Source organism: Corvus brachyrhynchos, unplaced genomic scaffold, assembly GCF_000691975.1.
Source record: "Corvus brachyrhynchos isolate BGI_N302 unplaced genomic scaffold, ASM69197v1 scaffold115, whole genome shotgun sequence".
NCBI lineage: Eukaryota > Metazoa > Chordata > Aves > Passeriformes > Corvidae > Corvus > Corvus brachyrhynchos.
This window is the reverse complement of record NW_008239553.1, coordinates 21,087,612-21,111,962: the sequence shown is the minus strand read 5'-3', so window position 1 is coordinate 21,111,962 and position 24,351 is coordinate 21,087,612. Positions and strand designations below refer to the sequence as shown.

Sequence of the window (24,351 nt, the reverse complement as noted above, 5' to 3'; positions counted from 1 at the left end):
TGTAACAATGCCAATTCTGACCTAGCCAAAAGAAATTTTTAAGACCCAGCTCTGCATTGCTTTGGGCTGCATGACCATCAGAGCTAGTACCAAACAAGGACTGTAACAGCGCTGATTCACAGCAGCTCATGCCATGCAGAACTTCATACAGAGGGTGAGGCAGCCTCGTACAGAGCAGTAGCTACTAACTAAGCAGTCCTGTACAGGAGCAGACACCTAATTTGAAAGGAGTATTTCCACTTTAAAGGAGATGTGGCAGTTCTCTGACTTAAAGAATTGTAAAAGCAATCTTCTGACAAATTAAAAGTACTGAGGATTGAGAGAAGTAGATCCAATCTCTCTGCCTTCCCTAGTGGACTCATAGGAGCTGTTATGTTCCGTCAGGAAAGGGTCTGTGATGAACACTACCAACAATATGATGAATTTAAAGCCAAGGTTTTATGTTACCTTAAGAGGCACCCAGCTCCTCTACACTTTCTGTACCTGAAGGACATGACTGTATGCAAATCACACCTGCTGGTTTACAAACTGATAGCAGAAGTAGAACATGTGCCAGGATTGTCCTGGAAAAAAAATAGCAAGGAACATGCTTGAATGCTGAGTCCTGAGGGAGCTTGTCATGGGGTCCTGCAAGAGCTCAGAACTGGAAGTTCTATACAAAAAGATCTTCATGGTTCATCTCAGTTTCAAACAGACGATTTTTGTACAAGACAAATGTGACAAACCCAGGATATTTCATCTGAGATTTATGTGGCATTTCTGTTTTTGGGGGAGAAAGGTTTGCATTAAAGCTGTAGGTGCAATAAACATACACGTTTACCACACATATGCTTACAAATAACTTAGAACACTTTTCCTGTAATTTATACTATTTTTTTGCTTTATAACTTGGGACAGATTTTATAGAAATGTACAAGAATCAGTTTCATCCTATTATTGCCTTTAAGAATTTCTAGCTATCAATTTTAATTTTAAAAAATCCATGCATTTCCATAAGCAAATTATTGCAGTGATTCCAAATGCTGTCAGAAACGGAAAACTTAGGAGTGTGAAAGAGCCACAGACCATTCCACAGGTTGTTTTCTTATTCTTCCAAACAAATTATTGCTATCTACTGCTATAACCAACCTCTTGCATTCTATGTGATCAAGAGGAAGTATTGGGTCTGTGTGTGTCTGGCGAATGATAAATGCACCATCTGTCCCCCTCAGCTTCACTGATCAGAGGTAGACATTCTGCAACTCTGTTGCAAGGCCAGCCCCACAAACTTTGAAGGTACTTTGCAAGTCCTGCTTAATTTCTTCAACATACAGAGTTTATGCATTTCAGTGTAGATGAAAAGCTTGAGAAAAATAAAAGATAAAAATGTCCAAGCTGTAATTCCAACAGGAAAAATCAAGTTTTAATTCAAATCACAAAAATTGCCTGTAAAAATGGAAATAATGGACCTAATTCATTCCCCCTGGGCCCCACTGATGTTAACAGTTGTATGCAGGAATGATTTCGTCAAAATGCAGTCACTGAATTTTCTTTAGTTACACACCTCACACATTAATCCCATAATTGTCCTGCTGAGTTCTCCTAGCCAGCAACAGAAATTACGAAAAAAAAAGGCAGCTTCAGCTTGTCCAATTCCATTTTTCATCATTTCTGTTGAATGCAGAGCCATTTTCTTGGTACTTGATATGAGTATTTTTCCTCAAAAACATCTTTATAGGGAATATGCCATGTATCACCTGTAGTCTGCACCACACAGTCATAATGGAAAGCAGGCTGTTGGGAAAAAACAGAGGAAAAACGGGTTTTTTTAGACTTTATACAACATATTACTAAAATATCAATTACAGGTAGTTATGACTTCCAATGCTTACCTTAAAAGTCTCCATAGTTTTATCTCTTAACAACTCTCATTTTATTTTCTTACACAAAACAAATTCTAAATTTTAGTACTGGAGAAAAAACTAAACTATCTTTCAGTATTTTGTGGTCTAGGAGTCATTATAAATTCTATCTTCCATCAGCACCAGATACTAATGATTTCAGCATAATGCACTCAAGTTCTAGAAATAGCAAAATGATTGTTGTTCTGTTCAGTTAAATGAAATCATATGGGAATTACTCAGGATGTGGAGTTTATAGGCTTGAACATAGGATTTAATGACATTAATGACATCTTGTATTTGTTCTCCCAGTCTCTCTCTTTACAGAGCTGACTTGCTGTGTCCCAAGGAGATGTAAGAAGAGGGTTTATCACTAACACTTTCAGAAGCATCTGGTTGAACAAATAGAATAAACAATTTTTCTGTTCTATTATGTTACAGGTATACTAATTCAACATATATAAGACAAATGCAAAAGAAACATTACTGGTTGGTAATTATGGTTGTCAGGACATACTATCACTCCATATGTATAATCTTGGAAATCTACTTTCCTGTGGTAGCTTCCAGAATAACTTAGAAAACAGCTATGACTGGGAATATCAATCATCCAAATCACTTCTATGGGAATTCAGATGTGAAAATTAGTAGTCCCTTTGTACAAAAGAAAGAAACAAGGTGTACCTCAGGTAACCCAACATTCATTATGGCTCCATAAGAAGAAATGTATATATGGCAACACTGAATGAAAGGCTGTGTAATTCTTACAGACTGCTATCTCTGTTTGTAATTATGAATGTTATTTTACAATTTTAACCAGAGAAGGAAGAAAATTAATCTGCATAGGTGCAGTTTTCCTTTAAGCCAGGAATAACCAGACAGACCAGATAACGAAAAACTACATGTAGAATGTCACGATGAATTTTTCCCTAGAAAAATCTTAAAACAGCTGCAATCCTGTTAATGTGTTGTTCACAAGGATACATGTCTCCTAGACAATAACAGTAGTATTCTGCCATAACATGACATTACTGCATTTTCTGCAGCTGAATATTAACTATAAACCTGACTGTTCTGGGCTTTCCCTCATGAAACTATACCTATGCTAGATTACTATTACAGTAAATACTGAAATACCTGTATTTTTCTGCTTCTTTAAAATAAAGATGAAATAATTTCTATTGTAAAATTAGAAGCATGATATTTTATAATAGTGCTGCAGAGGAGAATAAGGGATTTCAAAGTTTAAATAAATTAAAACATTGACACTCAGGTTTTAATGAGGCCAGGAATGGTTACAGAGTTTCCAGCACTGGAAAGATTTGTATACACAAACTTTTATTTATATTTACACTGTAAGCATTTAGGTAGCATTTCTTGGCTTTCTGACAATTTTCTTGTTTGTGGCATGCTCTGTGGATCCAGTGAATTTTCAGTTAACATGGGAGTTTTGAGCACATTGCAACAAATCTATTTCTTAGACTTAACCATGATATTCTGGCATCCAGAGTTTGAAATAATGTATCTTCAGTGAATATGCTCTGTGTGTTTTCTGACTGCAGCGGGAAAACTTACCAAAAACTTCATACTCCTTCCTTCTGCAGAAGGGAAGAACACTATCTGGTGTCCACGCTGCCACTTACGGAACAGATGACGTGTCAGACTGTCGGGAAGACAAGCCTTGTGATCCCGGAGGAAGTCTCTAGTAACAAACTTGCAATGCTTGCCTGATCGGAGAGTGGCATATAACAAGAAGGCATCATCTTCAGAGCTTCACAAAACAAATGGAAAAGACAGTCATCATTCACACGGCAGTAAGTGGTTGCAGGAAGTGATTCAAATGCTGATCAAGATTTATTCATCAGCAACACTGAAAATTCCCACCACTACTCTAGTTCCCTGGTAAAATAAAAAATTACTTACCACAGGGCGCCAAAAACTGGAGCGCAATAAAAATTAATTGCATGCTACATAGAGCACTTTTTTTCTCTTATCACAATCTGATAATAGGACAATAAAATCTCCTGCCACAAAGTTTAAGAGTACCATGCAGTGTGGAACAGAACTGCTAAAACTAATGTGCTCTTGGCAGTGGTTTTATCAGCCATAAATGCTAATAAACCACACAGCTGTCAATATAATTCTAAGTGATGAAAGTCACCTTTTATGTATTTTTGAAGCAAGTATAGCGAGGGATATGTTTCTTTCACACGCAGAGATAGAGATACTAGTAATGGTACTAAAAACTAGAGCAAAATGCACATAAATCAGGTGTTGGTCTCTATTATATTGAGCCATTTTCTTCAACTTACATATTTTCAGCAAAGAAGAAGTCTGCCTTATTCTGCATCTCCTTCATAATCTCTCTTTTCCAATTTGAAGAGTTGATCAGCATATGTTTGCGGCCCAGCACAAGCAACCGGGCATTCTCTTTTGCCAGGCAGTTGACAGCATCAAACAGCTGCAGAAAACAAAGCAAACACAAATTTTTTTAGCTGTAAAAACAGAGTGACACGGAACATTTTCATGTGTGTCTCAACTAGAGGGACTTTTAGACTACTCTCGTTTCACAGAGTTCTTAACTGCAATATGAATTAGGCAGTTAACCGATTTAATTCCCTAATCACAAAGAAAAAAAAGAAATGACAAACCAATTCATTGAAGGAAGCTGCTCTCAACCAGACAGAAAATACAGTGCTTGTATACGCCAGCTCTTGCAGTTCAAATGACATGAATGACCTCGGACAGAGTTGTATGGAGATGTCAGGAAGTTCCAAGACAGCTGCGGGAAGTGAATCACGCTGGGATTTAAGTAATGCCCGTTTCTCATCACGGAGCACCGGGAGCCCTGAGCACACCGCCTCTCCAGCCCCACCTGCTGGCGGAGTTGGAGAACTACACGGCCCGAGCTGCCCTGTGGGGAAGCAGCGAGCGGCAGGAGATGGAAATCCCTGACCGCGGGATTAAGGCTTTATGAAAACCACATCCAGACTTGTGAGCCAACACACTGAGGTGCGTTCACAGGGGCCTTTCAGCAGCCTCTTAGGGCTGTGCCTGTTCGGCAGCAAGTACTTCTCAGGACAGACACTTGTGCCCGGGACTTTCCCTCCCTGCTTCACCCAGACTGAGTTCAGGGAGGACAAAGGTTCTGGCTTTCAGCATCCAGGTTATTACTGTGGAATGCTCACAAACAATGGCATTTCAGTTCGACCCAGAAAGACAGAAGAATTCTTTCTTGAGATTCATATATCTCTCATATTTGAAAGACACGGACAGTATGCACAACCACCAGGGAAAGGTATTTCCTAATTTTTACCTGCATTTGCTGCCACTATTTGTCAACATACAATCTCCTGATTATTCTTTAATCCTTCTTCCTGCTTTTCTAGCTACTTCTCTCTTCCTTGTTACTTTTTCTCTCTGTAATACCTTCAATTGCCCTTCTCCTCTTGCTCTTTTCCCTCCTTTTCTTCTATTTGTGATCCTTATTGTTTTTTGGTATCACTCGCTTTTGGTTCAGGGAAAGAATTGTTCATGTAACTGTTGTGTGCCATTTTACAATGCATTTTGTTTCATCTACCTTCAAGTACCAAGAGAAAGGAGTGGCCCCACTCAGTCTTCTCTCAACACTCAGTCTTCTCTCAAGACGCACATTCTCACTACTTCTGTTGTGTCAGATCTATGTCACAACTACCTACAAGCTCACTAATCCAACAAAAGATATTTTTTTTGTAGGGTTGAGCTTGCAGCAACCCAACAGACAGACTTGAGTCAAAGGTTCAATGACTGATGGGAACACATTGCTGGAGGTGGTGAGGACAGGAAGTGTGGGACTGCCCTTCACCGGAAAGGACCTGCAGATGGCTCAAATTTATGCCATGAATCTGGATCTGAGATCGGGGAGAGAAGGCCAGAAGATTTTCTACATTAATTCAAACTGTTGAGCTATAAGCTGCTGTTGCCAGTATTGATTCTGAGGGACTAAAGGCTCTGTTTTCATACAGATATAGGGGCTTGGTGCTAATGAAAAGCACAAACACCTAACAGTACCTATTGGAACTGGCTTCCTGCTTCCAGGAGATCACACTGGCTATTGGCTATACATGCATACAATCTACTTTTCCCTAGTTAAAACAAACAAAACATAACATGAGCAGGAAAAGGTCAAATTCAGTAACTTCTCATGCACTGAACCAGGCCTGCAAATAGCTGGATACAAATACCAAAGGAGAATTAAGTTGGTTAATCTGAGTTCATTAAAGCTAATGAAACTTAGGAATGTAGCTACTGCATCCACAGACATTTTCATGTACAGAAGTCAACAGTGAAGAAATAATAACCATGAGTAACTTTAGCAAACCCTTACAAATTCCAACTGAAAATACTTTTTCTTTTTGCCTAATGCTTTGCTACATTAAGGGAAGGTTAGCAAAAAATAATGTGAAAAACGAAGTTAAAAAACTGTTCCAGATACAGATTGGTCAATAGTGGCTGTTCCCAAGTTTATGAAAGACTTAAAGTGTCTTGGATCCAGCTCCTGTAAGTCTTTCTTTCTCGAGGTTATAACTAGTGGCACTTTGTACCTGTTAGTCATGTGGACTTCCTTGTCCTACATATTATTAATATATGAGGTTTTCTAGTGTGAAGTGCTTCTGGAAAAAAATTGAGAGGCTGGTATACATTAGCTACAGCAATGGAAAAACTTGAACCAGGCTTAAAATGTAGGAATATTAAAGAGTCAACATTTTAACATTTTGAAACTCCTGCTTACATAACAACCCACTGTCCCTCCTCTACTTAACACAGATACTAATCTTACACAACTAAAATACAGAAGACAGAAATTATTTCTGTTTTCCTAAGATAAAAATAATTTTGTACTGCACACCCCCCCAATCTGACACAACTTTAGCAAAAAGCATTTTATCTCACTTTAGGCTTGGGCACTTAATGGGGGTGGTCTGAAAGGAGTCACAGAACTTACATGGGGGGTTTCCTAAGTGTGTCTACTCCCATGCCTGGCTGCTTCTCAAGAAAGGAAGATGTGAGACACTCAGTAACACTTTTTTCAGTCACAGAGGAAACTAACTGAACATAATGGTGTTAATACAAAAACAGCAGTAGTGATCTCTCATTTTAAAAGTCAGGGGTATTTTATTAATCTAGTATTTCCCAAAGTTACATGAGTGTATAATGGAACACAAGGAAGATAGATTAATTACTCTAACTCATACAAGGAACTATCTACAGAGCAGGATACGGATTTCCTAAGACTTCACTGCCAGTCCCTTTCTGATCACTAGGTCACACTGTGCCATGTGTCCCCAGTTTCACAGGTCACCTGGAGGTAGGACAGCTTTTCTCCTTAGGTACTACTGGTAGATTCCCACTTGTGAAATGGGAAATCCCTACACACTGCTGCTGGGAGGCACACCACTCAGTGATTCAGCAAAAAGTGACTCACCTGTATACACCTATAGCATGAAGAAGTAACCACCAAAAAATATTTAAATCACATTTTTTATTAATAAATCATGCTCAACATTGCTTAAACATTTGGTTTCACTAACTGCCATTTAAAAGCAAAACTCACCTACAGGTTATCTGCTAGTAAGAGCAACAAACTGCTCTATTTACACCTGTTGTTAGTGCTGCCTCCCACCCAACTGTAGCTGTGAAACTGCAAAAGAAACTCCAACACAGACCACAGGTTCAGAGCTGCCATTACTGCACTCTGTCAGGCAGGGCTAAGCATAAGCATTGTCTCCAAAGTTTAGCAAGAAATTGGAGCCAGTCAAAAGAGGTGATTGTCCCACTTCACTAGTGCGGCCTTACCTCGAGTCCTGGGTGTAGTTTTGGGTGCCACAATATAAAACAGACATTAAGCTGTTTGACAGCATCCAAAGGAGAGCAATGAAGATGGTGAAGGGCCTGGAGGGGAAGCCGTACGAGCAGCACAGAGGTCATGTTCAGTCTGTTCAGTGTGGACAAGAGGAGACTGAGGGGAGACCTCACTGCAGTTACAGCTTCCTCTTGAGGGGAAGAGGAGGGGCAGGCACTGATCTCTTTGGTGACCAGTGACAGAACCCATGTCCTGGGAATGGCCTGAAGCTGGGTAAGGGGAGTTTTAGATTGGATATTGGGAAAAGGTTCTTCACCTAGAGGGTGTTTGGGAACTGGAACAGGTTTCCCAGGGAAGTGGTCATAGCACCAAGCCTGACAGAGTTCAAGAAGCACTTGGGCAACACTGTCAGGGACATGGTGCAATTCTTGGGGTGTCCTGCACAGGGCCAAGAGTTGGGACTTTGATGATCCTTGTAGGTCCCTTCCAAATCAGGACATTCTATGATTCTATGAATGAATTCCTTTCACCACCACGTTTATTTAAGAGTTTCACCATTTTTGGTTCCCCTTTTCCATACTGTAGACCAAGAAAATAACCTCAAGAAAAACCTGTTTACTTTAGTCCACACACAGGAGAGAGACACGATGAGAAGCCAGAGATTTTTCCCACAGGACAGCCAGTTATTCAGGGAAGGCATGTGTGCTGCTTGCAAGAAAGGCTGGACTTTCTCGCTGAGCCTGGTAATTTCACCAAACCACATTCAATACCATTACCACAGCACCAAATACAAATGCTGCTTATATTCTCCACATTATTATTGATGACACAGTATAAATTAGTCTCAAGTCCTCTTAACTCAAATACAAGGGCAGTATACACATTTCTTGATTTCCCTAGAGATTACCTGTCCCTGACTAGGAAGGGAGTAGCTACTTTGAAGGGAAAGCAGTGATGGATGGATGAGTAAGTAACAGTCACAGATTAATCAGCCTGGTTTACTTTCTGCTCTTCAGACAGCCAACAGCTAACCCTTGGAATTATCCCTTACAACACCAGGGATCTCTGCAATACTGCAGAAACTATTTTGTTGGGAATATTTGTATACTGTGTTACAGTAAAACTATTTAGATTGATGTAACACATCATGATGCAAAACTCTACCAGTGACAGCACTTCACACATCAATGATGGCAATCACACAATGTTTAACATGTTTTAACCTGTCTGCATTGACTCTGCACCTAGAATTGACTTATCCTCTCTTGACACATTCACTACAGATATGCCTTAACTCCCTATCACAATTCATTAAAATTTGCAGTTCATTTTTAGATGTTAGCTTTCACTCTTAACAGTCAACACTATTAATCAAAGGCAGATTATTGATTGAGCAGGAAAACTAAACCACAGAAGCAGATTCCCAAGTTGATTTAATATAGATTGAGGATGGTACAGTAGCCTCAGTTTGCTCAGATGAGGTGAAGCCTAAATATAGCTCTGCTACTTGCAGAGTAAGTTTGTGTTCAGAGGCCAAAGATGCTTTTGCAGTCAGGTCCAAACTAACTGGTATCAAGTGTGTACCAAGACACCTGGTGCTCCTGCACAGTCCAGTGTTCCCACTGCCTGGAGGACTTGGCTCAGTTGCAACACTGGGTGAATGTAAATGCATTCCTTTCAGGTCAAAATTAACTACAACAATACCCCATGGACTGTGTGACCAAGCTAATGAACCATCTTGTATCCTGAGTAGTGGGGAGAATGAAGCAGAGTAGCTGTAAATATATTCAGGTCAGATACAGAAGCAACAGCACAATTTGTATTTTTCTGTATTCATGGTATCCTGGCTGTTATACCAGTAATGGGGATATCTTTAATTACAACTCCATTTGATTTCAACTGAAGATGCAATCTGCTCAAGATAATCCCTGAAACAATTCTGAATGTAGAAGGAATATGTTTGTAAATAATCTGAGACTACATTCTGCTGTATTATAAACTGTAGGTAAAGTTTCCAATTTCAAACAGAGCCACCCCTGTCTTTTATTCTACTGATGAGCTCAGAGAACAGCACAATATAAACCAAAACTGTGTAAATCAACTTCAGATTTGGTAAGACTATTATGAATTTCTCCTGTGCAGATAGGGAGGGATAGGTGCCTATCCTTCCAGCAGAGAACCATATAAGAAAAAATGTTTTGAAATAGGTATTTTCTATCTAATTACAGTCATATTCTGCTCTGTCTTATTCTCAAAAGGCACAAGGAGTAATCTGACCAGCAGTGAAGCAGTATTTCCTAGGAGAATTAACAGAATCACAGTGGGATGCATGCAGAGAGCGAAGAAATACATACACAACTTAAACACAGAATTGAAGTGTGTGTATGACATGAAGAATGGGGAGGTAGGTGGGGGATCATCAGGGGGAGGAGCCACTAGCTTTTTGGAATCTGGCTTTTTAGAATGGACTGTCATCTTTGAAAGATCTCAGCCACTTTGTCAAACCTTACACCTGAGAAACCTTTTAGTGTGAACATTCTTGCTCACGCTTTTTGAATGTCTCTGCTTTTGAATGGCAATATTTTCATCACCATGATCTTTAGATGAATGAAGTTCAACCACAAATAAAAGGAAGAAAAATGGGTAGTGACAATAGTTAACATAGCATGCTATTAAATGAACAATGCCAAGAACTCTAGAAATGATGACTAAAGAAGATATGGACAGCTGGGGAATTGCTGAATTTTATAGTACAAGTTGCAAAAGAGAAAAACAGACAAATTTTTCTGACTCTTACAATTCAAGAAATACACAGACAAAAAAATATTCTTCAGCTGTCTAACTGCATTTTTGGAAGTTGAATACTGTAAATTACTTCAGTGCCAGTCAAGTTTCTAAATCCAAAAATTTTGTTAATCAGCTACAATACTATTTTCTTTCCCAAGCACTTACTAAAAAATGTAACATTGATTTAAATGTACAAGCAGACCCTTTGATGTTGTGTCAGCAATTATGAAGTAGGAATAAAGATGTAAGAGAAAGGGTGAATCTGAAATCCAAAGCAGCATTCTGCTAGGATAGCAAGTGGGAAATGTCCAATTCACCATTAACTATAGCCCAGTCCTAACAACTTACTTTTTCTCTTTTAATTAAAACTTAGAGTTTTCTATTTTAGTTGTGGACTGGCACCAAACCATTTTTGTTCATGAACTTAAATTTTCTGAATGTCTTCCTTTCTAGAGTCATGTAAAAGGACAAAGGTATTTGTCCTTTTCTGATCTTCTTTGAGGTATTTTTTCTCCATAGCTCATACTGTTGTATACTTTTATCTCTCCTTTTACTCATCTTCTTTCTTGTAAAAAAGAATAAATACCAAGATCTTGACAATATATAAGGGGCAGCTTACGTGGATTCAATTTTAACCAGACATCTCCTGAGAACCTACTATTTTGTACCAAAACCTGGAGATTTACAAAAGATTAGAAAGTATCAACCCGCCACACCAAGGAGAGGAGTTAGGTGGTAACAGTCTCTGTGATTATACCAAAGTAGGAAAAGAAATGTGTAAAACCTGCAAGTGTTCCCTTTGCATTTCCACATATCAATACTATCCTTTGTTCTCATCCTTTAATTCTTTCTGCCTGTACTGCTGTTTCTTCAACAGTATTTTCTTACTGATCACTACACATTGCTTCTTGCACCAATATTACACATACATCATCTTTATACTCTTAAGGAAGAAAGTTACATAAAAATGAACAGGTAGGAGGTTTTACTCTTATTCTTGCATAAGCTTCACTTCTTTCACTGGAAAGCTAGTCTTTGCAATTACATTAGTAGTCTTGCTTTTCTACTATTATCAGAGCACTGTATACAAAGAAGTAAGGACATAAGGCAGTTTCTCTTACCATTTTTCATTTTAGAAACAATGTAAAAATCTAGCTATTGGAAATGAACTAGAAACCATGTAGCTGTTAAAAAGGAACATTTGTGAACCCAATGGAGCTGTGCCAGTCTTAAGATTTTCATAGAGTGGATCAGAAGTTATATTTAAGTGCTGAAAATCCAGAATGTGAGCAGAATCTCCAGGTGGTGGTGGCGGCGGCAGTGGTAATGGGATGTTATGAAAATGAAAGCACAAGCTTGACTGATCCTTTCCACAGATAGGAAATAACTCGGTGCAGGACTGAAATCAGCTTTTAAGACTGAAACTGACAGTTTAAAAGGTACAAACACCTCAGCTCTCACCACTGTCCTATGCAGATGTCTGTACAGCGTGACTGACCTAGTGTGTTGTTAAGTGTTTTCCCTGTGTCCTATTTGTGGTTCAAAAAGTCCCAGACAGTACTTTTTTTCTTTGAGAAAAGGTCCTGCAGCAGCTGGGGACATCACTGTAACAGCAGGCACAGGCATGATGCTGTTATGGTATATTAAACATATGCTTCTACAGAGACATCCCAGATTTTAATAAACTTGAGAGTTCCACAAATACTTTAACATAAGGACTCTTTCTATGTTCACAGGATAGCAGACATCCAGGTAGAATGACATGATAACCAAGGAAACATCAGTAAATTGACAACTTGCAGTTGAAAAAAAGCATCAGAGTACAACATGCTGCAAATATTTATAACACAATTTTCACACTGCCTTTCTGCTGTTTCTCATTAGTACTATTTTCCAGTTGCCTGCTACAGATTTTTATACAGAGGTTACCTTCAAAACTTTTATACACCTTCTAAAACAATTGTTTCAGTAAGAACCTTTGCAGCTCTTAACACATATAAATACATTAACAAACACTACTGAAATGAGTGGTGATTTCTCTGTGAAGGTCAGGAACAGGAAAATTTTGTTTAATATGAAAGAGAACATATAAAATATTCTTCTTCAACAGTATAAAAATCAGCAGAAGCAAACTAAAGCACAAAGGTCTGAGAGGGAGGAGCAGCTGTGTGGTCAGAGTCCGACCTATCAGTCCTGGGTCAACCATGAAACCAAAGCTTTCAGCAAGGACGAACCTAGGAGGGAATCTGTTTAATATTGATAAGAGCATAACTATATTTACCAGATTGGAGAAAACCCAGGGCACTTTCATATACATGAGTACACCTTGCACTGCCAGTACCATGAGACAGAGGTTCAACTGTCTCAGTTGGATCAAGGCTTACCCTGGCAAGAAACCCACTGTTCCTACAAAACCAACAAAAATGTGATGCAGTGCAATGCAGCTGATGTAAAATGTGGGTCAGCATTATTTATCTTGACAGCCATTACGTTTGATTGTGAATCTTTGAAGACAGGTCATTTTACTACTAGTAACACTGCCAGCAGTGTCCATGCCTGGACATCCTAGGCAGTGAAAGCCTCAAAGCCCACCATGATAGCTAAAATCCACAAGATCGAATCTTTTTACTTTGATGCTTTTAATGCAAGTATATTGGTAGCAGTCTGCAATACTCAATACCTGGACCCTGGGCAGGCCACTGTATTATCTGAAGTATTTTTCTTTAACTCAGAAGATACAGAAATTTGACAAATAGATAATACTGTCAGCTCACACAAATGAATTACAGATAATATTTGCCATTTGTCTAAAGGCTCAACCCCTTGGGAACAACTGGTTATATGAAAAACTTTGTCTACTTAGCCGTTTTTTTCCCCTTGTCAAGAGAAACAAGCTTGAGAATATGAAAATATGACCACCAGAACGGCTTGGACAACAGAAGCCAAATAAGAACAACTCCCAAGCCCCACCCCTATTTCATAAAAGGATCTATTTTTTTCAAGCAGCTTGTGGCTTGGGGACTCAGAGTTATGCTTTCCAGGTATCTGTATGACTATACCAGCCAGCAGTTTTGAGGAATTATGTTGCATCTTTCCCTCTTTTGTCCATTTCCATGGAAAAGATGCAGATACCCAGCTAACAACTCTGGAGCATCCAGGACTGAACAGCAGTGCTCAAGTGCAAGACAGAACTGTAATATCAGAAGTGTTTTGTTTACCAAATTTATCAGATAGCAAATGGTTAAAACTGTTTTACTACTGGTTATGTTAACTAGGCTGGTGGGCTAAATGGGCTTGTGAAAACGAGAGTGGGTGGGATGACAGAAAAGAAATCCCTAACCTATAGCATTTCAGATTTCTGAAAGCCCATTTGGGAATGCCCATTCAATGGAAAGTTAAGAAATTTCACTCTTTAAGGCATGATATGCAGATACATATCAATGAGAAGTGAAAATGTCAAAACCCTCCAATTCTTTAAGACACTTCCTCTCACTATTGAGTCTTATGGCCATTCCACATAAATGGATTTAAAGAGCACATTGCAATGTTTTACAGTGAGACCATGTACATGACTTCTGATGATGAAAGAAGCATAGTGACACTAACATTAGAAGAACCCAGGGTAACTACTCCTAATAAGGTCCTAATAAGGAGCAGGATAAATCAACATCATTAAGACTGACTGGTTCTGCTCTATGACTACTTGTTTGCAGCCCTCTTACTACTACTTAATTTTATTTATTCACATGTGTGGCAACTTAGGGCTGTGGTGGAAGCTAATTCCTATCAACCAATCAATCAGATATAGGTAGCATTCAAGAAATAGGTATTCCACTGTACTTTTCTTAAGCTTGCACTGAGTGTAGAAGCACAAACTCCAGTGAACCACAGCTCTAACAAACACCTGCATCATACTTCTACTTTTTTTTTTCCAGTGTATAGTGTAAGTGCTACCTAGCTTACCAAAGTATCACACAATTAGGAAATAAACAAGGAGAGAAGACAGCAGCAAGGTTGATCTTCCCACACTGGTATACCACGTAAGTCAGGAACAACTTCTGAACAGTAACAGCTTCAGAACCTTTGGAACTGAACTGGCTTTTAGCTGCTGTTAGAGAGCTTATGGCAAACTGTCCTGGGTTGCAGTGTATTCCATTACCATCCTCATGAGCTGTTGAAACCAGGAGGGGCAGTGTTTCCTTGCCTCCTCCCCCCAGACTATCTCTCTGTTAATGGCCCATCAATGCCATGCCTCACGACTCAGAGGTAACTCCCTCCGGACCATCTTCTGTTAATGAGCCTAATCAACACTTGGCCTCATGACTCATTACCCCATTGTGAGATGCTCCACCCAGAGGGAGGAACCAAGCATTCCATCCTGGATATAATCTGAGATTCTGAACACCAGAGACAACCTTTCCACTGGATTTCTAGAGGACAGGAGCTACATAGTCACCACTGGACCTTCTGAGGAAGAGCAGACCCTTTTCTATAGGATCACCGCTTCAGGACAGCAGCCACCATTCCACTGGACTGCTACCACCACCCTGACTAACAGGGTGTCAGGTTGTATCTTGACTCTGTCAGTTTGAACCAGTGTGGGTTTTTTTTTTTGTTTGTTTTTTTTTCTTTTTCTTTAATTTCCCCATCAAATTGTTATTCTGACTTGGTGCCTCTCACTGGTTTGTTTTTAAACTAGTACACACACACTGTACACAGCTTGCTCAGCCATGTCAACGTGACTCCTTAAAAACTCAAGACTTAAAAATTCAGAACATTAGAGGCAGAAGAAATATTACTGCCAATTCACTGCTTCCTTTTTGTTGAGCATAGAAGCAAGCAGGTAAATGGATAAAAGCTGGACAATGATAAGGACAGACATAAGCATCACTAATACTTTCTGATTTATCTAAGAGGTAAATTGGTATCAATGATATGACAGAAGTACAGGTCCAGTTTCAACAGTCACTACAGGAAGCATTGTGCAAGGATAGGACAATGCAGCAGCTACCTGAATGAGATCTCCTCTTTATATGAACACAAGTAAACATATTAGTTTAATCTGATTTGATCTAATTTAGATTAACACCACAGATAAAAGCATAAATCTGAATTAGTATAGGGACTATTTTATTTTGACTCTTAGGTTTTTTGCCTTGCCTCCTTTCTCCTCGGTTATTTGGAAGAACTACATAAATGTACCCTTACAAAATAAGTAAAAAGTAGAATAGGGATAGCCTCTTCCCTTTCATGTCTGTATCTGATGTACAAAATCAATACTGGCAAAAGGTGAGGTTTGCATTAAGAAGTGTTTGATACAGAATGTCACCTCTAATAGGCAACAGTATTTTGGATAAGAGTTCTTACCATTTTACGGAAGTTCAGTTTGAAACAGGAATTCTTGTGAATTGGTTTTAAGCAAGAATACTGCCAGCATGATTGTCATTCCCAGAATAGAATTTTAATTCTGGTGACATCAGTCTCCTAGATTCAAATAGGAGTTCCTATTTCCATGTTCCAGACAACACAAAATAATCAGTTTATGAAGGGATTTAGATTAAAAGCTGTGGACAATTGTACTTGATTTTCTATGAGTCTAGATTAAAATTACTTTAACTTCAGTGTTAAACTTCATTGCAGGTTATAATAATTTAATAATCTCAATTTAAATATATTTACTTATAAATAAATGTCTCTTCCAATCCTGCAACTAGAGAAAAAACAAAAAATGCAGCTTAATGGATTGCTGGATCATTAAACATCATGTCAATATGCGGAAATCCCTAGGAATAACATACTGTTCAAAAAAATTAGGATTTCATGGCTTCATAAACAAATCCAAATGGACTTTAGGCTTTTTTTATGTTGTACCTTTTCTCCTTCAGATAACACAACTTTCAAATATGTTTTCTTTCCTACTTTTACTAGAAATAGCATATTAAATGTAAAAGCCAAGCATGAACCCAAAACTGGTTGCTTTTCAAATATGTAAATAAATCCAGATGTACATGAATGAACACAATCACTGTCCTGAGGATTATCTATGCTGCCTTTAAGATGACAGTAAACCAGCACTTCTCACATTCAAATAAAATCTTTATTCTTACAGAGAACTGGCCTATAGTAACCCAACCTTCACATTTTCTGGCATGCTTCTCGTAACCTTGCACTACTATGCAGACTTTTCGTATGAGAATCACTTCTAAAGAAGCAGTTCAGTTCCCTAAAGACCAGGTTTCCAATTTGGAGGCCCAACACCTCTTACTGCGGCACTGATAACAATTCCATGATTATGTGAATCAGTTGAGCTACGCACAAAAAACCCCATCTTGTGGTTTCTAAGGGAGAAGTGAAAACAGCAAGATAGAAGCTCATCCAGGTCAGAAGACATGTTTATTTGACTTCATCACCTAGATTTTAGCAGGACTTCTCTACAGCAGATAACAACCAACCTATTTGCTACAGTTACCAAGTTCACTGGAACATGAAGCATCAAGGCAGGTTCACTCTGGTCTGCTGAATTTCAAGCTTATATTCCTAGTGATTAGAAGAATCTTGTTATGAAACATATGTGGTGCAAATTCACTTGCAAAGAAAAAAGGTGTGCTTGGGTGCTCCTGTACTTACATTAACTGTTGATTTTCTATTATCACCAAATACAAAGGTAAAAATCACAAACACCAAATGGAAACCAATAGAGATCATTAATTTAACCACATGGGCTTCATTGATTTATAGCCAGATACAAAGGTTACAAATAGTAATGGGAGGCAGCACCAGGAAGAATCTGACTGAGAGAAAGTAACAGGGAGAAGTTGTCAAAATGCCTGATAGTCAGATTTCTTTAACTTGATCAATTTCTGCTGCTCTATTCTCACCAGGAAGCGCAAAACCAGAGCGGAAACCTCTGAAAGGAAAAGTAATTGCTTACAGTTGACTGATGAGGCATTTACTCAGGGAATCCTGTCAGCTTCCCTTCCCCCATTTCACAATGTTGGGAATTTTAAAGTTTTAAGAAAGTTTCCACTGTATTCACAAGTAGCCAGTCTGACTTTGTGCTTCCCTTCTTAAGATGTCCCATCTACCTCCTACTCTCCTGTCCCAGTGTTGCAGAAGCAGTGAAGGACATTGGAGCATACCCTTATGGAAAGAGCCAGACTTGGTGGTTTAAGGTGTGTAGTCAACACGGGCATTTCCTTGGTGGAAGCACCCGTGCCAACCAGTTGTAGGAGTACTTCTAAAACCTCTGACACACTGATGTCCAATCCATCTTCACTTACAGTGTATAGGTATACAAAGTTGAACGTAATAAATGCCCTTTTACTTCTCTGTTAGCCACAATCAGGAACTGCTGGGCTTCAGAAGAGCTGCAGGGAGAGGAGAACTTGCAGGCCAGGCCTTCCCTCTAGATTTCACTGGCAACTGAGTCTATCTCCTTCAGCTCTCCTGAGAAACTTAACAGCTTTGTTCTTCTGCATCTGGTGACAAAAATTCTTGAGCTTGAGCTATGCTGTATTAGGATAGCCCCAATACAGAAGAGGGGGAAGATTTCAGCAGATTGGTATCAATCTCTGAGATGTGTCTTTGGAGAAGAACTGAGTTCTTCTGCTGGGATATCCAAGGAACCCCCAGAAACTAACTGATGAGATATGGATGCAATGCTGAATATTTCAGTCATGAATCTCTAACACTAAAAATACGCGAAGTTTCAAGAGTACCCCTTACTGCTTGAGCATCTTTCTTTTCTAAGATCAGGTTACAGATGCTGAAGGTGATTTTCAATGAAAACACCAAAAATCTTCATCTTTGTGCTTTGTGCAATACTTACAGGAAATGAAAGTACAGGTCTAAAGAATGAAACACATGTTGCAAAGATAAAAATCTCTCCAATCTTGAGCAATAGGCCAAATGTTTTGTTATCATGGAAATGCAAACTTGAACTACCATTAGAAGACAGGAAAAAAAAAAAAAAAAGAGATGGAAAAGGCTGAGAGCAAATGAACAAACATATCTGACTGCTTTGTTGAGTGGTAAGACAAGAGTTGGTGGGAGGAAGAATTGATGAACTGTCACAGTATGACAAATAAGACCTCTGTTGGATGTATTGATTCTGAACAGAGAATGACTCATGGATCTACTTCATTCTTGCTTCATTTACAGACAGTAAAGTACTTGAACAAATCACAGATGCTGCCAAAGGAGTCAGAGAAGAAAAAAATTCTTTTCCATGCATGAGATTTTGGGGTCGAAATTATTAATAACTGCTTGTTTTGTAGGACAGCTCATACAGTAGAGCTAATGTTTTGTACAAAGTATCACTGTCTCAATAACTGAACAGATGATCTTTTAGGCACATTGCACAGTTAAGACAGACTTGAAGACTCGTAAAGATTACCACATGAAAACCCGAGCATACTAGTATGTGTATTTGTCAACTATGTATGCATAGGAACTTTCTTGTGTGTTTCACGGCTTCAAAAACTGTTTAGTAACTGGAGCTCAGGAGAGAAAGTTTCATTCACTATTTTTCTCAAACACTACAAGCTCCAATACATTTTTTGCTCTCCTTGTTTCATCATAGAGGACTTATAGGCATTAGGCAGAGATTTCAAAGAAGCAAAATTATGTTTCAAAATTTATTTGGGTTATTAAGCCAAGAGAATCGTGGGTCACAGATGTTCTGTTTTCCTTCTTTTTTTTAACTTTGCCTTCATTTGATGAGCTGATGGGGTTTTTTTTGTCTTGATAATTGTCTTTTATATTTGGAAAATAAGCCTTGCAAATGTGAATAAAGTACATACCAAAGCAATGGCTCTGAGCTGAATTCACAAAGTATAATTCATCAAGGTTCTTTAATTCTGCGGCCAAAGTTGTTTTTTTTTCAAAAATTTAACAGGACCATTCACCATTTTCCTGTAGACTACTATGCTATGTCCTATTTTTCTCCCTTATCTTGATGAAACTTCTTTTTCACTACCATATTTCCTTTCAAAACTGCAACTTCTCTCTACCCACTCTTTTCCCTACTGCTAATGCAGCCAGGAGTCCAGGAATAACTATTACAGAACCACTAGAATAACTAAAATGATAATATTAGTTTTAAACCTTGAATCCTCTTGTTAAATGTAATTTTAAATCTTTAACATACAGAAAAACAAAATGCAATAATATGTTTACACACAACTATTAGTACCACAAAATTCACTTAGTCCCTTCCCCAATTCAGAGAGCAATCTCCACTCAACAAGCCTGCTGCTCTTTCCTTCCCTGGAAGAGACAAGAAAAAGATGCAAAACATGAGGTGTCCCCTGCACTTGTCACAGAGCAATCCGAATTACAGCAGTCACAGCCTGGCTTTTTGTGACAGCCTGTGAGAGGTGCAGGAGGGCAGGTGTGGTGGCTTTCCTGGCAGGAGCTGACTGCTGCTTCAGGCCAGAGATGTGGTATGCTGGCTGCTGACACCAGATCGGGATGGGAAGGGAGTGGAGCAGCAAGGATCTGGCTTCCTCAGTTATTGTACAGGCCTACTGCAATTTACATGGGAATTACACAAACTCATGTAGTCCATTTCTAGAAGTGCTGATTAAGTTTAGGAGAAACTACTTTGAATTATCTGCCAAGAGCAAAAACTACTCCTTTGTGCATTGTCAGCCTCGAGTAACTCAATCTGGAACTATTTTACCAATCTTTTAGATGTCTGAGTTTAATACAGACATTAGAGAGGGTAAAGTTAGGGCAGAGCTGATCCCAGCTGCCAAACTGCTTGAAGAAGGGAATTGTGAGTTAGCTTTGATCCAACACACGTTTGAAATGTATGTTCAGTTACTTCTAACACCAGATGGGTACAGCGAAAAAAAAGGACCTGGCTGCATACTTAATTTACAGTATACCAAACTCACTGTAAACTAAAATTACCAAAATACTCTTCAAATTGTTCTTGCAGATCATGCTCTCTCACCCCTCTCTCACCTCCCACCCTGGTCCTCCACAGTTTAGGGGTAACTGAAGCAGAGCAAAATGCCTTCACTCCTCTTTCGCAACCAAAGAGAGGTCTCTAGAGCCTAGATATCCTGCTTGCACTGGGATTCCCTCTCACTTCCAAGGAATACTTCTGAAGAAAATTGTGATAAACAGGAAAACATCCATTTAAGAACTATGTAACAGCTTGTTTAGTAGGAGAAATGGACCATTAGTGTGTGGAAATTCCCTCTCTTGACCTTTACAAGATGAAAGGTGAGAGCACTACAGAGAGTTACAGCAGCAGAGGACAGAGAGTACCAAAATATGATTGTGTTGGGCAAGGATTTATGTAATTAGATACATCTGGAGGAAAGGATTAACTACATGTCACGATACAGCCTGAATCAACTTTGCTTAGTTAAACTGCAAGGATATCTCCATTTACAAACCACACGTTTGCAGCACAGTGACTGACTCAAGTCAGGCAAATACGCATCAGGTACAGTCTTAAACAGCAGCAGAAGACTAGGCTGAGTGATTTTAGACTTTAGGGAGGTTTGGGGTTTTTTTTCTACTGTCTGAATTATATAGCAAAAATAATTTCCATTCTATAATATCTTTTACTAAGGAGTCAACTTTAATGTCTAATTTACAATGCTACAGTAAGGAAGCAAAGGGTTGAAAGGAGGTGCTGTCCAGTGTTGCAGTTTTACAGTTTAGAGTCACTGTGTGTGCAATGCCTTCAAGTCAAATGGTCTCACCATTTCCTAGCCCTCAAAAAATCTTTGTTACCATCCTCATGCTGCCTCCTTTTTTTTTTTTTTTCGGTAACTGATGCAGCCACATGGTGATTTCTACCACAAAACAGACCTAGCATAAGACCCACCTAGAAAAAAGGGGGATTGGGGATTATAATGACAAAGCAAGAGTGTCATAAACCTGAGAAACTGCCACAGGATGTTCCAGTAAATCTGCCAAGTCAGTAATATTCATGATGATTTGCTAAGTGCTGGCTATGAGGACTGAAGTTGCCTGGGTAGTCACATATCTAGTTTTCTAGAATGTCAGAACACTTTGGGCATTAAATGAGTAAAACTTACTCCTTCAACTTCTGCTTTTTTTCTGTCTCCTCTCATCCCTCAAGGTACCTGTGCCTTGCCACACAACCCAGCCCCTCTCCAAGATGTCTAAGGGATGCCTAAACGGAATTACAAATGCTAGGCTGTTTGAAACAGAGAGGAATATTTCATCAATGTTTTTTTATTTTAATCATATGAATAAGAGTTACTTAGAGTCTTGGTCTTCATCAGAACAGCTGCAGTTCTGGAAAGACTTCTAAATTATGAAGTTAAACAGTACTTTTTGTTAAATTTAAATTAAGACCAGAATGCATTTAAATTACCATGTTTTTGTCACATAAATCTTAAGCCTTCTCCTGTGTTTAACAACACCCTTTATTTTGCCATTCTCTAAATCACATAAGGGACGTGCTCCAAAGAAACTAATAATTTGCAAATAGTAACACTTAAGAGTGTGTTAGAAACAGAGCAACCATCTCATTTTCTCTTTCAACCATGCTGCATACTAACTACACACTCTAACAAAATAAATTTTATAAAACAATATCCTGACTGGGTCTAACAGCTGTAGTAATGAACCCCTGAAAAGAACACAGACTCACCCATACCTGGAGACTCAAAATAATTTCACTTCTTGACAAGTAAAATAATTTACCTTTTGACAGGCTGGACAGCTTTAATACAGGTCCTCAGAAACACTGCTCATTTACTACCTCTCTAGTCAAGCAGAAGTAGTCACAGCATACCTCTCTTCTCCAAAATGGGACTGTCATGCTATCCTAGTCAGACAGCTTGACCTCAGTAGCTTTCACTCTTGGCTTTTTCCATCCTTTGTGCTCTGCCTGTCACTTCTCTCACATTATTTCTCCTCTCCATCTTCTCAGTTCGGCACTGTGTTTACCTACATAAACTGAAGAACTTAATAAGGCAGGCTGTAAATGCCCCATATGTGCCACTCTACATTTTCCATTTGGCTGTCAAAGGCATGAGGATAGGAGCCTCCAGAAGAGGATGTTTTGTAGCAGAGTCAGCCCTCAAAGACAAGACTACAGCATTCAGGGAGGGAGGTCAGCATTCACAGATGGGGGACTACTTGGCAGCAACACCCGTAACCAGAAAAGCAACACGTGACCAGATTACTGTGGCCTTCCCTTCCCTCCTCTGAAAGAAGTTTGGAGACAGAAGAAATGATTGCTCTGCTTTGTGGGTTTCTTTCTGTTTTTAGCAGTCTTGAAAAAACATTCAGAAAACAAGAATACATGCTTCTTGTCAGAAGTATCCAAAATAAGAACAAAGACATAGTCCTTTTTTGACACGTTACAACACAGAAGTTCAGAGTCATGAAGAAATTAAACAGGATCCACTAGCATCCAGCATGATCTCACATTTAAACAATGTTTCCACTTGGAAAAATCTATAAACTCAATGGTTATTACTGTAATTGTGTACAAAGACATCTAGCATTAATTGAGAGGAACAATGCAGAAAAAAGTCTTTAGTAGTCCATGTGTCTAGAAGATTATTTCTTTTGGGAAATGAAGGAGCTATTTTGTTGCTTAGAGTGCAAATATACACTTCCCATGCCAACACAGGTACTATTCAGCCAGTGAGTATCTACAGGTCTACGGCAGAAATACCAGGCATCTCCAGTCTCTCATATAATGACTCCATACTCCCAAAAATAGGATCCAGAAAACAGGAGCAGCAAAAGACTGGCTGGTAGAAGACCCAGTGATTAACATTTTTTGTGCATTACAAAATGTAATAATAAACAGCAACATAGCTCATAGGACAAGTAAATTTTAGCTAAGAGAACCTTCTGGAGATAAGCTGGGGTGAGCCCAAGTTACTGTTCTGTTGTGTAGGAAGGAAAGGCAGGTCTTCCCAAAAATCCCCTAATCAGTAAACAGCTGGGATTCAAAAGAACTTTGACATGTACCTAAATGGAACAACCTAAGTGAAAGTTCATGCCTCCACAGAGTCCTTCTGGAGCTCTTTGGCACCAGGGATCCCAATGTCCTTCCATTACAGCATAAGCTAAGGAGAAACTCAAAGGCAATTTATGCTGCTCAGCATGCTAATACCACCTAGTAACATTTCTGATCAGAAATCAGGAGTAATGATCTGTCAAAACCAGGCTGGCTCTTAGCTCCATCACCTCCAGTTTCTACAAACCACACAGAACTCTGTTTAGAGTTCCCCCAGAGGGACAGGCATACAGCTGTCCTGAGGAAGGACATTCCTTTCTCTTCCTCATCTTTGGCAGCACAGATCTGTCTTTCTAGATCCTAAAACAATGTGATTCTACGTTCTGCCTGAAATCCTTCTCAGATCATCAAAACTTCTTCCCTGATCCTACCCAAATAACTCGTGAACATTTTTTTCTATTTTTGTACTAAGTAAAGTAGCCTCTTTGTGAGACAGTATCTCACTGCCACTCAGAAACATCTTTTAGGGAGGTTTATCTAACCTCCCTAGCTCACTTTTATCTACATATATGAGAATATACACTACTTCCTAACAATAGCTTTTAGGTAATTCTTAGAACAAAAATGCATTTCTTGTAATTACTACAAGTGAATTTCTTCTTTTATTATCAAGCTCATTTATAAATTCAATTTAATTTCAAGAGTGTGAAAATTTAAATTCTGGCATTGGAATACATGTGAGCAGCTCTTTTGCTACTCCTAATTCAAAGTAAATATTTGATTGACAAAAAACTCCAAATAACCTTAAGCCAATTCTTAGTGAAATGCTACATGTGAGTATCAAGAATTCTCAAACATAGGTATTGACAAAGAGC

At 38.9% G+C, this 24,351-nt stretch overlaps 1 protein-coding gene across 1 annotated transcript in view; it reads right to left on the bottom strand.

Annotated features, from left to right (window-relative positions):
* Positions 1-1,375: 1,375 nt before the first annotated feature.
* Positions 1,376-24,351, bottom strand: part of KIAA0391 (KIAA0391 ortholog) — a 41,010-nt gene continuing 18,034 nt past the window's right edge. The window contains exons 6-8 of the mRNA XM_008639581.2: positions 4,193-4,341; positions 3,456-3,651; positions 1,376-1,773 (exon numbers count right to left, since the gene is read on the bottom strand). Of these exons, the coding sequence (XP_008637803.1) occupies positions 1,645-1,773; positions 3,456-3,651; positions 4,193-4,341 (474 nt within the window). The 3' untranslated portion in view covers positions 1,376-1,644. The remainder of the gene's footprint in view (positions 1,774-3,455; positions 3,652-4,192; positions 4,342-24,351) is intronic.